Genomic DNA, 15846 nt, shown 5'->3' with positions numbered 1-15846 from the left:
TCAGTTTTCCTTTCTAAGATCAATCGTCACTTTACACATAGGTGTACGTGTCCTGTATACTCTCTGTGTTCCTATTTCACAGAACTGCTGGACCAGAGCTGTGAAACATACTCTAAATGGAAGAAAAGTACTAAGCTGCAGGTCAATAATATGGTCATTGTGTAAGGTGATCAATAATCATTACAATAAATATCAAACAAAGAACTGAATCAGGCTGTACACCGCACGGTGAACGAGGAACACTGCTGACCACAAATTTAAGATCCTTCTTATCCTGTACAAGTTTTACTTCAAATGTTTAACACTGCTATTTCCTTTACATCAGAAGTGCATTACTTTGCCTCTGTATATACTAAACTGCCTTTTACCAATTCTCTGCTCAGGCAGGTAATTCATCATCATTCATTTCCTGATTAACTTACCTGATACTGCATCATGCACAATGACGAACATTTAATCCCAAACACTTTTTTACATGTCCGTACAACGTTAAATCTACGACTGGAGAGAGGTGCACCATCTGCAGACTGTCCTCACACCTCCATCACCATCACCAACTCCTCCAGAACCACACACAGCAAGGCGATTTGATGTGGGAGTCACTCATCCAGCACCGTATGCATGGATACACGTTAAGAAATCATCGGACATGGGAACTGAGTAGGTGGAGGGAGTGGGAGGGTAAAAGACAGGTGGGGGAGGGGGGGGGGGGCAGTCAGGTGGTTATCAGGTGTAATAGCGGAGGTGACTCACCTGTCCAGCAGTGTCACACAGCTGCAGTCTGACGGGCTGGTTGTCCACGTTCACTACCACTGAAACAAGAAGGAACTCTCTTACTGATCACGTTCATGCAATATGAAATATAATATGACATATCACAATAACCAATATTAAGTGAAACATAAATGCAAGAGAATTATCTAATATTCCTATACAACCTTCATGTTAAGGTAAAAACCTGAATATCTGTAATATATACTCGCTATATGCCCAGCACTAGGGGTGTAGCGTGCACGGCAATACCGCCACACGCGGTGACGCACCTGTTTTCGCTACGGATGGGGGATGTCTGCCCGAGCCCTGCACATACATACAAACCGCGCTCAGGAAGTGATCATTTACACGAAAGAAAAAGTCAGTTTGCACGGATACGGTCTATTCATTACCTTCATTATGGTGAGTGGTGTGGCATATACTGAGCCCCCGTCATTACCACCGTGGAAGACTCTCACTTATTAACTTGTGGCTCTTGACGCCGTTTAGAAGTCGCGGGCCACTTGTATTATGCATCGTATCGATGTAAGAACGGGTATATCTCGTGTGAAATACAAAAAACCAACATGACATAAGTCCGTTAAAGAGACAGACAGTGCGTAGCTCTACCATCATGCCAACGTAACTGTTCTTTAAACCAATAAACTAGTCATTATTTGCTATTACAAGTCACACTAGTCAATATTTGCTATTACAAGTCACACTATGACAAATTTCAGAGTAAAACTATAAAGCCACTGGGCAACAGTAAAGCAAATACATAAACAAAAAAATCCTACGCATCGCAAGGCCTGGTAAGCCAGTCAGCCTGCCAACAAAAAACGGGACCACCCGGGACAGCGATAAACCGTTCCAACACGCACGTACCTGCTCCACGTAGCTGATCACACGTCATTACTCGAACAAATATATTAAGTCAAACATGTTATGCCTGGCAACACTTTACCCTCTGGTGATACTTCTTACCTAGAAAAACGCGCATTAAAGGTGACAACGACATGACCTGAATGGTGACGGCTGTGTTAAGCTTCGACAGTTAATACGCTATTCAGTCTAACTAATGGAAATTAACATCTACTTCAGAAAATGACACCTCCACACGCTAGGAGTAGTAGCGGTAGTAGCAGCAACAGTAGTAGGAGCATTAGTAATAATAATAATAATAATAATAATAATAATAATAATAATAATAATAATAACAATAATAATAATAATAATATCATTATTATTATCATTATCATTATTATTATTATCATCATTATTAACATTTTGAAACAATCGCCGTTTCCCGCGTCAGCGAGGTAGAGCCAGGAAACAGACAAAGAATGGCCCATCCACCCATATACACAAATACATACATATACACATCCACAAATACATACATATACACATCAGTATATACATACACATACACAGACAAATACATATATACATATTCACACCCGCCCGCCTTTTACTACACCTGTACAGGATCAAGCGGCAAATGGGTATTGTCAAAAAAAAAAAAATTTTCCATCTTCCCACATACAAACGCTAGTCGCCAGAATGGGTACCTGACATAACCCAGGTATATATGTGTGTGTGTGGGGGGGGGGGGAACTGTCTTCCCGTAAAAGAAACAGTAATGGCATCACTGAACGTTACGACCTATGGTCCCGGCCGGTGGACGTAGCCGCCTTCTTTAGCACTGTGAAGGCCTCATGAAGACAGGAGGGACACCTTGACCAGGATACATACATGACCTGACACTTGCCGGTGATCACCTGGGTCCTGCCTATGGTCACCCAACACCTGCCTTTGGTGATAACTTTCTTACTTGACCCTTTCTCACCCTCACCTGACAAGGTTATGCGTCACATGAGCCACACATAAATGAATAAACACGCACACACACACACACACACACACACACACACACACACACACAGTCATTTCCCCATCAAGTCGTAGAGGTATAAGAACACAAATATAGGACAATTAGATGCGCAATTTTCATAAACACAAAATGCCCAACAGTAAGGATTCGAACCTCGTACCCTTTGGGTGGTTGCTGGGTACGTTAACTACTTGGCTATGCTGCCCCTAATAGGGAAATAGACGTGAGACGAAAGGTATTCCATTACTAGTAACCGAATTGTCATTTCCCTATTACGGGAAGCAAAGCCGAGTGGTTTGAGTACCCAGCAACCCCGCAAATGGTAAGGGGTTGGAGAGTATTATGTGTTCTTTGAAAAGTGCGCGTTCATTTGCACTAAATTTGTCTCTCTCTCTCTCTCTCTCTCTCTCTCTCTCTCTCTCTCTCTCTCTCTATATATATATATATATATATATATATATATATATATATATATATATATTTTTTTTTTTTTTTTTTTCTTTTGGTCGCTGTCTCCCGCGTTTGCTAGGTAGCGCAAGGAAACAGACGAAAGAAATGGCCCAACCCACCCCCATACACATGTATATACATACGTCCACACACGCAAATATACATACCTACACAGCTTTCCATGGTTTACCCCAGACGCTTCACATGCCTTGATTCAATCCACTGACAGCACGTCAACCCCGGTATACCACATCGCTCCAATTCACTCTATTCCTTGCCCTCCTTTCACCCTCCTGCATGTTCAGGCCCCGATCACACAAAATCTTTTTCACTCCATCTTTCCACCTCCAATTTGGTCTCCCACTTCTCCTCGTTCCCTCCACCTCCGACACATATATCCTCTTGGTCAATCTTTCCTCACTCATTCTCTCCATGTGCCCAAACCATTTCAAAACACCCTCTTCTGCTCTCTCAACCACGCTCTTTTTATTTCCACACATCTCTCTTACCCTTACGTTACTACCTCGATCAAACCACCTCACACCACACATTGTCCTCAAACATCTCATTTCCAGCACATCCATCCTCCTGCGCACAACTCTATCCATAGCCCACGCCTCGCAACCATACAACATTGTTGGAACCACTATTCCTTCAAACATACCCATTTTTGCTTTCCGAGATAATGTTCTCGACTTCCACACATTCTTCAAGGCTCCCAGAATTTTCGCCCCCTCCCCCACCCTATGATCCACTTCCGCTTCCATGGTTCCATCCGCTGCCAGATCCACTCCCAGATATCTAAAACACTTCACTTCCTCCAGTTTTTCTCCATTCAAACTTACCTCCCAATTGACTTGACCCTCAACCCTACTGTACCTAATAACCTTGCTCTTATTCACATTTACTCTTAACTTTCTTTTTTCACACACTTTACCAAACTCAGTCACCAGCTTCTGCAGTTTCTCACATGAATCAGCCACCAGCGCTGTATCATCAGCGAACAACAACTGACTCACTTCCCAAGCTCTCTCATCCCCAACAGACTTCATACTTGCCCCTCTTTCCAAAACTCTTGCATTCACCTCCCTAACAACCCCATCCATAAACAAATTAAACAACCATGGAGACATCACACACCCCTGCCGCAAACCTACATTCACTGAGAACCAATCACTTTCCTCTCTTCCTACACGTACACATGCCTTACATCCTCGATAAAAACTTTTCACCGCTTCTAACAACTTGCCTCCCACACCATATATTCTTAATACCTTCCACAGAGCATCTCTATCAACTCTATCATATGCCTTCTCCAGATCCATAAATGCTACATACAAATCCATTTGCTTTTCTAAGTATTTCTCACATACATTCTTCAAAGCAAACACCTGATCCACACATCCTCTACCACTTCTGAAACCACACTGCTCTTCCCCAATCTGATGCTCTGTACATGCCTCCACCCTCTCAATCAATACCCTCCCATATAATTTACCAGGAATACTCAACAAACTTATACCTCTGTAATTTGAGCACTCACTCTTATCCCCTTTGCTTTTCTACAATGGCACTATGCACGCATTCCGCCAATCCTCAGGCACCTCACCATGAGTCATACATACATTAAATAACCTTACCAACCAGTCAACAATACAGTCACCGCCTTTTTTAATAAATTCCACTGCAATACCATCCAAACCTGCTGCCTTGCCGGCTTTCATCTTCCGCAAAGCTCTTACTACCTCTTCTCTGTTTACCAAATCATTTTCCCTAACCCTCTCACTTTGCACACCACCTCGACCAAAACACCCTATATCTGCCACTCTATCATCAAACACATTCAACAAACCTTCAAAATACTCACTCCATCTCCTTCTCACATCACCACTACTTGTTATCACCTCCCCATTTGCGCCCTTCACTGAAGTTCCCATTTGCTCCCTTGTCTTACGCACTTTATTTACCTCCTTCCAAAACATCTTTTTATTCTCCCTAAAATTTAATGATACTCTCTCACCCCAACTCTCATTTGCCCTTTTTTTCTCCTCTTGCACCTTTCTCTTGACCTCCTGTCTCTTTCTTTTATACATCTCCCACTCAATTGCATTTTTTCCCTGCAAAAATCGTCCAAATGCCTCTCTCTTCTCTTTCACTAATACTCTTACTTCTTCATCCCACCACTCACTACCCTTTCTAATCAACCCACCTCCCACTCTTCTCATGCCACAAGCATCTTTTGCGCAATCCATCACTGATTCCCTAAATACATCCCATTCCTCCCCCACTCCCCTTACTTCCATTGTTCTCACCTTTTTCCATTCTGTACTCAGTCTCTCCTGGTACTTCCTCACACAAGTCTCCTTCCCAAGCTCACTTACTCTCACCACCCTCTTCACCCCAACATTCACTCTTCTTTTCTGAAAACCCATACAAATCTTCACCTTAGCCTCCACAAGATAATGATCAGACATCCCTCCAGTTGCACCTCTCAGCACATTAACATCCAAAAGTCTCTCTTTCGCACGCCTGTCAATTAACATGTAATCCAATAACACTCTCTGGCCATCTCTCCTACTTACATAAGTATACTTATGTATATCTCTCTTTTTAAACCAGGTATTCCCAATCATCGGTCCTTTTTCAGCACATAAATCTACAAGCTCTTCACCATTTCCATTTACAACACTGAACACCCCATGTATACCAATTATTCCCTAAACTGCCACATTACTCACCTTTGCATTCAAATCACCCATCACTATAACCCGGTCTCGTGCATCAAAACCACTAACACACTCATTCAGCTGCTCCCAAAACACTTGCCTCTCATGATCTTTCTTCTCATGCCCAGGTGCGTATGCACCAATAATCACCCATCTCTCTCCATCAACTTTCAGTTTTACCCATATTAATCGAGAATTTACTTTCTTACATTCTATCACATACTCCCACAACTCCTGTTTCAGGAGTACTGCTACTCCTTCCCTTGCTCTTGTCCTCTCACTAACCCCTGACTTTACTCCCAAGACATTCCCAAACCACTCTTCCCCTTTACCCTTGAGCTTCGTTTCACTCAGAGCCAAAACATCCAGGTTCCTTTCCTCAAACATACTACCTATCTCTCCTTTTTTCACATCTTGGTTACATCCACACACATTTAGACACCCCAATCTGAGCCTTCGAGGAGGATGAGCACTCCCCGCGTGACTCCTTCTTCTGTTTCCCATTTTAGAAAGTTAAAAAAAATACAAGGAGGGGAGGATTTCTGGCCCCCCGCTCCCGTCCCCTCTAGTCGCTTTCTACGACACGCGAGGAATGCGTGGGAAGTATTCTTTCACCCCTATCCCCAGGGATAATATATATATATATATATATATATATATATATATATATATATATATATATATATATATATATACATACACATACATACGCACATATACACACACACACACATACATATATATACATATGAAAAATGTAAGAAACAATTTAGAAAACTGAAACTTTTAGCTTGAAATGAAATGAAAAAATGAATGTCACATAATGGATCAACCTCTGGCTATGGAAAAAGGAAATGTATAATTTATTTACACAAACGTCAATAGTAGTTCTCATCAATTTAACCACTGTATCAATAATATATATATATATATATATATATATATATATATATATATATATATATATATATATATCAAAATAACAGATGATTCAGGAATATGCGGGTAGCCATAAGGAAAATGAAAACGAAAACCCGAGAACTTTCATGGTATTTCACACTAAAGATCACTGTACAGTCACGAAATCTCATCAATCATAATGACCAAAGGACATTTGGCGTCCACGTCTACTCAAGCTCCAAAGCGATTGCGAAAGACTAACAGCTGTGGCTACTGATGAGAAAGGAGAAGCAAAAGATACATCTTAATATAAGAAAAATACAGGAAGGACTTTTACTGAGCCCACATACGGAGATAAATCTTTGCTCTGATGACAAATCACCTGAGTCAGGCACACAGAATCACCAGATCAAGTTCACTGAGATTCACATATATTTCCTTATATTTCAGAGACCCACTGAACGACCAGTGTGCTGCCATTTCAGTATCTGGGTGTATTCTACACAGATGTCCATACACCTGTTATGGTACAGTGATGTGGTAGAGAGGTGACGCGTGTTTCCGTATATGACAAAAAAGAATGACAAACAAGAGGTGCAGCTAACTGTCCTGGGAGAAACAGCTTCCTACCGCTGAACAGCCAAAACCGTCCGCTTTATGAAAAAAAAAGAAATGTTATATCTAAAAGCTATTCTCATTTGACGTATTCTGTGGGCTGCATCGCCTTAGTATTATCACTGTAGTGATCGTGCAGTTGATAAAGGCAAGATCTTCCTGCCCTCTACCTGTGTTACCTGTGGCTGTGCGACGTGCTATCATGTGATTCTGTTCAGGCGGTCAATTTGCCTCTTAGAACGTAAGATGTCAGTATCGTATTTAAGGGCCAGCGCCCAATCTCTAACCCTCCTGAGCTGTAGTAGGGGATTCAACTGGTGCTTTCCATTTTCTCAAAAGTTCCAAATGTTTGATCCAGCAGTAAATACCAAGAGTATGCTGTCAATAGCCATTCCAATGTCTACTGGTACGAGGGCGAACTCAACCACGTTCAGGAAGGTGGGAATCGCTCTGTTATCAATACTTCGTCCAAGTGGAATCACTGTTCGTGGGTCGCTGACCTCTGAGGTTATTTCTGGTTCAGTAAGGACCTGTTCATGCAGGTCTTTATCATCTCACTCAGCCGTACTTTATCTTCCTACTGGCTTACTAGTCTTCTCCCTTAGTTTCGTATGATATTTCCAACTGAAGTCCAATTACTTCTATTCGTTTCACCGCCTGGTTTTCCCTCTGCTTGGAGAAGTGCGGTACCTTTGGCATTCCTTCCTGAGTGACTGGCGAGTGGTGCACGTTTGAAATGCCTCTGTCGACTACCACTGTAAACATTCTTCTGGTGCTCCGACAATCAGCTGTGACTCCCGTTCTACCACCACTCACAGCTGTTGGCTCATTACTTCCCACTGCATCCGTGTTGTGATGAAACTATCTGTTAAATTCACTCCGTGTTGGCAAGCACTGTACCGTGATCAACTTGAGGGTAGCGTGCAAAACAGCGATGTTTCAGGGACATATCAAGCTTAAGCTATTAGTGAGAATCAGCACGACACACATCAAGGACCGTAAAATAAGTCCATCAAAAATGTGCCAATCAATAGGGGAAAACATGGCAAATAACCGGCGTCTGAATGTATTCAGGTCACCATCAAAAGTTCACGAAACATTAAGCAGAAAAACTTAAAAAAGTGTACCCGATCAGCGAAGTGTGTTTGGAGCTAGCACGCCTTCGAACCGCGGCCTCGAACAATGCTTCTGATCAAAGGAGAGAGAGAGAGAGAGAGAGAGAGAGAGAGAGAGAGAGAGAGAGAGAGAGAGAGAGAGAGAGAGTTTGGTTCAAAACCAAGCCAGGAGCTTAATACGAGTCTCGAAAAATCTGAGCCAAGTTTACGTTCAACACACTTGACATAAAGCTGTGTTGCATGGCGTAATAATTAATCCCTTGAGCTGGAGAGTAGGATCCTCGAATACGACAGTAGGGCCCTTGAGCACAACGATACGACTCGAGTATTGATGGCGTGATGGCATGGCCCATCTTGCCCCGGGGTCACGACATCTGGGAACCAAAGTAAACAAACGCTCTACTGTGCCTCGAATCAACGATGATCCCGAAAAGACTTTGTGTGTAGTTACTAAGTATGGTGTGAGAAGAGATGATGTGTGACGCTGGTTGGGACGTAACACAGCATACCACACTGTACACTACACTGTTGCTCCCATAATAAACACAGACAAATAATAAATTAATAAGTTACTGGTGATTCCTAATTACTATAACTTTTAAATAACGTATTCACGTTAAAGCTTCGTTCTTGACTTGGCCAAACATTCCTGCCAGACACGAGACCATACTTACTCGTGATATCTAACTAGACAAGTCCTTGTTATCTACCACTAAACAATACTTACTCGTGATATCTAACTAGACAAGTCCTTGTTATCTACCACTAAACAATACTTACTCGTTATATCTAACTAGACAAGTCCTTGTTATCTACCACTAAACAATACTTACTCGTGATATCTAACTAGACAAGTCCTTGTTATCTACCACTAAACAATACTTACTCGTTATATCTAACTGGACAAGTCCTTGTTATCTACCATTAAACAATACTTACTCGTGATATCTAACAAGTCCTTGTTATCTACCACTAAACAATACTTACTCGTGATATCTAACAAGTCCTTGTTATCTACCATTAAACAATACTTACTCGTGATATCTAACAAGTCCTTGTTATCTACCACTAAACAATACTTACTCGTGATATCTAACAAGTCCTTGTTATCTACCATTAAACAATACTTACTCGTGATATCTAACAAGTCCTTGTTATCTACCACTAAACAATACTTACTCGTGATATCTAACAAGTCCTTGTTATCTACCACTAAACAATACTTACTCGTGATATCTAACAAGTCCTTGTTATCTACCACTAAACAATACTTACTCGTGATATCTAACTGCACAAGTCCTTGTTATCTGCCATTAAACAATACATACTCGTGATATCTAACTGCACAAGTCCTTGTTATCTACCATTAAACAATACATACTCGTGATATCTAACTGGACAAGTCCTTGTTATCTACATTTCCACCAGGTCCATATCATTCCATATATACAATTTCCGAAATACTTTATGACGTCAGGGTATCAATTTTACAGTCACCTTCAAGGAAAAATCTTATAGTTCTAAAGGTTATGGAGGTGGAGTCATTAACATTCATCAGGGGGTCAATGTATGTCGTATATGATCCCCAGTGGCCGCGACCTCACTCTCTTCCTGACCAGGTTCTAACACACGGCCGAGCTACCTGACGCTATATACCTTAACCTAACATTCATTATTCTAATCCACTTTTCACTATATCACACCTTACGCTCTCAGAGGATAGCTATATAGACATATGAGGAAGAATGTGAACAAGTAATATCTTACCATATCACACCGGAACAACAACAGACTGCAGGGCCCTTTACAAGGTGTTTAAGAATGTGGGAGAGATGCGAGACTCAGAGATTACTGTGGGAAGACTAGAAAAGAACAGATTTGACATAACGAAAAATATCATTTAACTTTACAAGTAACAAGAAAGCACGATTAGTACACCTCTCCACGTGGTGGCCCACTTATTACCAGACCAAGGAGTGGCTATAAAGGCACCTCCACCCAATCACAGCCCCAATTACAAAATGACAAAATGTGAACGGCTAAGGTTCAGATGAATGTTACCCTGGTGACGGTGGAAGAAAACAGAGTTAATAATAACATGAGAATTGGAATACAGCTAATCACTACTCAGATTTAAGATATCGCGCCATTTACGGAAAAATCCTGTTAACAATGGCTTTTCTGCACACATCTCTTATCTGACAGATGCCTCTGGGTCTGCTTTGTAAAGGCCTAACAGTCTAAGAACACAACAGCCCTGCTCATTGATGCAAAAAAAAAAAAAGTCCCCCTGATGCAGTCCTCAAGGGTATGGCTACCTCCACAGCTCGGGCTGGGCCTAGGCTGTTGGGTTTGGTCGTTAATTGACCAAGCGGTTGGAAAAAGCGGCCTGGATAACCAGGTACGTTTTGTGTGTACTTGTCCGGGGCAATCTCAACCTTCTCCACTGTAGTATATCCCATGGTGTTCCTGCTGACTGCGGGCAAGGTGATTTGCTTGGTGGTGCCCTTATGAAACTTATACAACGACGTCACCGACGAGCAGGATCCGATCAACTAAGTCTCAAACTCTTAAGCATGATGGTTCAACTCTTGGCAAGGCCATGTCATCATATCCAAGGGTCGTGCTGTCCTCACTCACACATATGTCCTACGGGATTACTGTTACCTACGTTTACTGCACTGTACTCTGTCAAGTGAGATGGCCACTACCTCCACACCACACTTACGAAAGATAATAATTATAACAATAATTTTCCTAGCGCTACCTCGCACACATGAGGGGGGAGGGGGATCTTATTCCATGTGCGGCGAGGTGGCGATGGATATAAATAAAGGCAGACAGTATGAATTATATACATGTGTATATATTTATATGTCTGTGTGTGTATATATATATGTGTACATTGAGATGTATAGGTATGTATATTTGCGTGTGTGGACGTGTATGTATATACATGTGTATGGGGGTGGGTTGGGCCATTTCCTTCGTCTGTTTCCTTGCGCTACCTCGCATATGCGGGAGACAGCAACAAAGCAAATAATAATAATAATAATAATAATAATAATAATAATAATAATAATAATAATAATAATAATCCCTGGGGATAGGGGAAAAAGAATACTTCCCACGCATTCCTCACGTGTCGTAGAAGGCGACTAAAGGGGACGGGAGCGGGGGGCTAGAAACCCTCCCCTCCTTGTATTTTAACTTTCTAAAAGGGGAAACAGAAGAAGGAGTCACGCGAGGAGTGCTCATCCTCCTCGAAGGCTCAGATTGGAGTATCTAAATGTGTGTGGATGTAACCAAGATGAGAAAAAAGGAGAGATACGTAGTGTGTTTGAGGAAAGGAACCTGGATGTTTTGACTCTGAGTGAAACGAAGCTCAAGGGTAAAGGGGAAGAGTGGTTTGGGAATGTCTTGGGAGTAAAGTCAGGGGTTAGTGAGAGGACAAGAGCAAGGGAAGGAGTAGCACTACTCCTGAATCAGGAGTTGTGGGAGTATGTGATAGAGTGTAAGAAAGTAAATTCTAGCTTGATATGGATAAAACTGAAAGTTGATGGAGAGAGATGGGTGATTATTGGTGCATATGCACCTGGGCATGAGAAGAACGATCATGAGAGGCAAATGTTTTGGGAGCAGCTGAATGAGTGTGTTAGTGGTTTTGATACACGAGACCGGGTTATAGTGATGAGTGATTTGAATGCAAAGGTGAGTAATGTGGCAGTTGAAGGAATAATTGATATACATGGAGTGTTCAGTGTTGTAAATGGAAATGGTGAAGAGCTTGTAGATTTATGTGCTGAAAAAGGACTGATGATTGGGAATTCCTGGTTTAAAAAGCGAGATATACATAAGTATACGTATGTAAGTAGGAGAGATGGCCAGGGAGCATTACTGGATTACGTGTTAATTGATAGACGCACGAAAGAGAGACTTCTGGATGTTAATGTGCTGAGAGGTGCAACTGGAGGGATGTCTAATCATTATCTTGTGGAGGCGAAGGTGAAGATTTGTGGGGGTTTTCAGAAAAGAAGAGACAATGGTGGGGTGAAGAGAGTGGTGAGAGTAAGTGAGCTTGGGAAGGAGACGTGTGTGAGGAAGTACCAGGAGAGACTGAGTACAGAATGAAAAAAGGTGAGAACAAAGGAGGTAAGGGGAGTGGGGGAGGAATGGGATGTATTTAGGGAAGCGGTGATGGCTTGCGCAAAAGATGCTTGTGGCATGAGAAGCGTGGAAGGTGGGTTGATTAGAAACGGTAGTGAGTGGTGGGATGAAGAAGTAAGATTATTAGTGAAAGAGAAGAGAAAGGCATTTGGACGATTTTTGCAGGGAAAAAATGCAAATGAGTGGGAGAGGTATAAAAGAAAGAGGCAGGAGGTCAAGAGAAAGGTGCAAGAGGTGAAAAAGAGGGCAAATGAGAGTTGGGGTGAGAGAGTATCATTAAATTTTAGGGAGAATAAAAAGATGTTTTGGAAGGAGGTAAATAAAGTGCGTAAGACAAGGGAGCAAATGGGAACTTCAGTGTAGGGGGCTAATGGGGAGGTGATAACAAGTAGTGGTGATGTGAGAAGGAGATGGAGTGAGTATTTTGAAGGTTTGTTGAATGTGTTTGATGATAGAGTGGCAGATATAGGGAGTTTTGGTCGAGGTGGTGTGCAAAGTGAGAGGGCTGGGTAAAATGATTTGGTAAATAGAGAAGAGGTAGTAAAAGCTTTACGGAAGATGAAAGCTGGCAAGGCAGCAGGTTTGGATGGTATTGCAGTGGAATTTATTAAAAAAGGGGATGACTGTAGACTGTGGTAGTGTGGATCAGGTGTTTGCTTTGAAGAATGTATGTGAGAAATACTTAGAAAAACAAATGGATTTGTATGTACCATTAATGGATCTGGAGAAGGCATATGATAGAGTTGATAGAGATGCTCTGTGGAAGGTTTTAAGATTATATGGTGAGGGAGGCAAGTTGTTAGAAGCAGTGAAAAGTTTTTATCGAGGATGTAAGGCATGTGTACGTGTAGGAAGAGAGGAAAGTGATTGGTTCTCAGTGAATGTAGCTTTGCGGCAGGGGTGTGTGATGTCTCCATGGTTGTTTGCTTTGTTTATGGATGGGGTTGTTAGGGAGGTGAATGCAAGAGTTTTGGAAAGAGGGGCAAGTATGCAGTCCGTTGTGGATGAGAGAGCTTGGGAAGTGAGTCAGTTGTTGTTCGCTGATGATACAGCGCTGGTGGCTGATTCATGTAAGAAACTGCAGAAGCTGGTGACTGAGTTTGGTAAAGTGTGTGAAAGAAGAAAGTTAAGAGTAAATGTGAATAAGAGCAAGGTTATTAGGTTCAGTAGGGTTGAGGGTCAAGTCAATTGGGAGGTAAGTTTGAATGGAGAAAAACTGGATGAAGTAAAGTGTTTTAGATATCTGGGAGTGGATCTGGCAGCGGATGGAACCATGGAGGCGGAAGTGAATCATAGGGTGGGGGAGGGGGCGTTAAATTCTGGGAGCCTTGAAGAATGTTTGGAAGTCGAGAACATTATCTCGGAAAGCAAAAATGGGTATCTTTGAAGGAATAGTGGTTCCAACAATGTTGTATGGTTGAGAGGCGTGGGCTATGGATAGAGTTGTGCGCAGGAGGGTGGATGTGCTGGAAATGAGATGTTTGAGGACAATATGTGCTGTGAGGTGGTTTGATCGAGTAAGTAATGTAAGGGTAAGAGAGATGTGTGGAAATAAATAGAGTGTGGTTGAGAGAGCAGAAGAGGGTGTTTTGAAATGGTCTGGTCACATGGAGAGAATGAGTGAGGAAAGATTGACCAAGAGGATATATGTGTCAGAGGTGGAGGGAACGAGGAGAAGTGGGAGACCAAATTGGAGGTGGAAAGATGGAGTGAAAAAGATTTTGAGTGATCGGGGCCTGAACATGCAGGAGGGTGAAAGGCGTGCAAGGAATAGAGTGAATTGGAACGATGTGGTATACCTGGGTCGACGTGCTGTCAATGGATTTAACCAAGGCATGTGAAGCGTCTGGGGTAAACCATGGAAAGTTGTGTGGGGCCTGGATGTGGAAAGGGAGCTGTGGTTTCGGTGCATTATTACATGACAGCTAGAGACTGAGTGTGAACGAATGGGGCCTTTGGTGTCTTTTCCTAGCGCTACCTCGCACACATGAGGGGGGAGGGGGTTGTTATTCCATGTGTGGCGAGGTGGCGATGGGAACAAACAAAGGCAGACAGTATGAATTATGTACATGTGTATATGTCTGTATATATATATATATATATATATATATATATATATATATATATATATATATATATATATATATATATGTGTGTGTGTGTACGTTGAGATGTATGGGTGTGTATATTTGCGTGTGTGGACGTGTATGTATATACATGTGTATGTGGGTGGGTTGGGCCATTCTTTCGTCTGTTTCCTTGCGCTACCTCGCTAACGCGGGAGACAGCGACAGAGCAAAATAAAAGAAAAAAGAAAAAATAATAATAATAATAATAATAATAATAATAATAATAATAATAATGATAACAATAACAGACACTAACAATAATGACAAAATATAAAAAAGCCCCATATAGTACACGTCATTACGGAGGCAAAACCACAGCACACACCGCAATGATACCAGCCAGCATGTGACAACACGAACTACAATCTAGCTAAGCAACAATGTATCATTATGGTAGGGAATGTCTACGGTAAACCTTCATCCTCGGGAACCAAAACAATTCGGGGGAGCAAGGATGGCGACCAGTACAAGCAAGTAACCAACCACAGGTGACCACATCGCTGTTGACTTCACCACACAACACGCAATGTCACTCAGATCTATCAACCACTTATATCTAAACACACAAATGATATAAATGGAAGAACAATTAAAGAATGGAGCAGCAAGCATATCATCGTCTTTAAAGATCGTACTGGGAACAAACAGTGTAATGCAGTTGACAAACGGTGATCAGTACATAAACAATATAACAGCAGCAGCCGGCCATCCTTGGCTATACGCCTCCAGTGAACAACAGCAACAGCCAACCATCCCAGGCTACGGGTCCGATGTACAACAGCAACAGCCAACCATCCTAGGCTACGGGTCCGATGTACAACAGCAACAGCCAACCATCCCAGGCTACGGGGTCCGATGTACAACAGCAACAGCCAACCATCCCAGGCTACGGGTCCGATGTACAACAGCAACAGCCAACCATCCCAGGCTACGGGTCCGATGTACAACAGCAACAGCCAACCATCCTAGGCTACGGGTCCGATGTACAACAGCAACAGCCAACCATCCCAGGCTACGGGTCCGATGTACAACAGCAACAGCCAACCATCCTAGGCTACGGGTCCGATGTACAACAGCAACAGCCAACCATCCTA

The 15846-nt window shown here is 42.3% G+C and overlaps 1 protein-coding gene across 3 annotated transcripts in view; it reads right to left on the bottom strand.

Annotated features, from left to right (window-relative positions):
• Positions 1-15846, bottom strand: part of LOC139747255 (rho-related GTP-binding protein RhoU-like) — a 796670-nt gene that overhangs the window by 734844 nt on the left and 45980 nt on the right. For all 3 annotated transcript variants that reach the window (XM_071659343.1, XM_071659344.1, XM_071659345.1), the window contains exon 3: positions 754-812. In XM_071659343.1, coding sequence (XP_071515444.1) covers positions 754-812 — 59 coding nt within the window. The remainder of the gene's footprint in view (positions 1-753; positions 813-15846) is intronic.

Source organism: Panulirus ornatus, chromosome 68 (genome assembly GCF_036320965.1).
Source record: "Panulirus ornatus isolate Po-2019 chromosome 68, ASM3632096v1, whole genome shotgun sequence".
Taxonomy (NCBI): Eukaryota; Metazoa; Arthropoda; class Malacostraca; order Decapoda; family Palinuridae; genus Panulirus; species Panulirus ornatus.
Note: the sequence above shows the minus strand (reverse complement) of the source record. Positions and strands in the feature narration are given on the sequence as shown.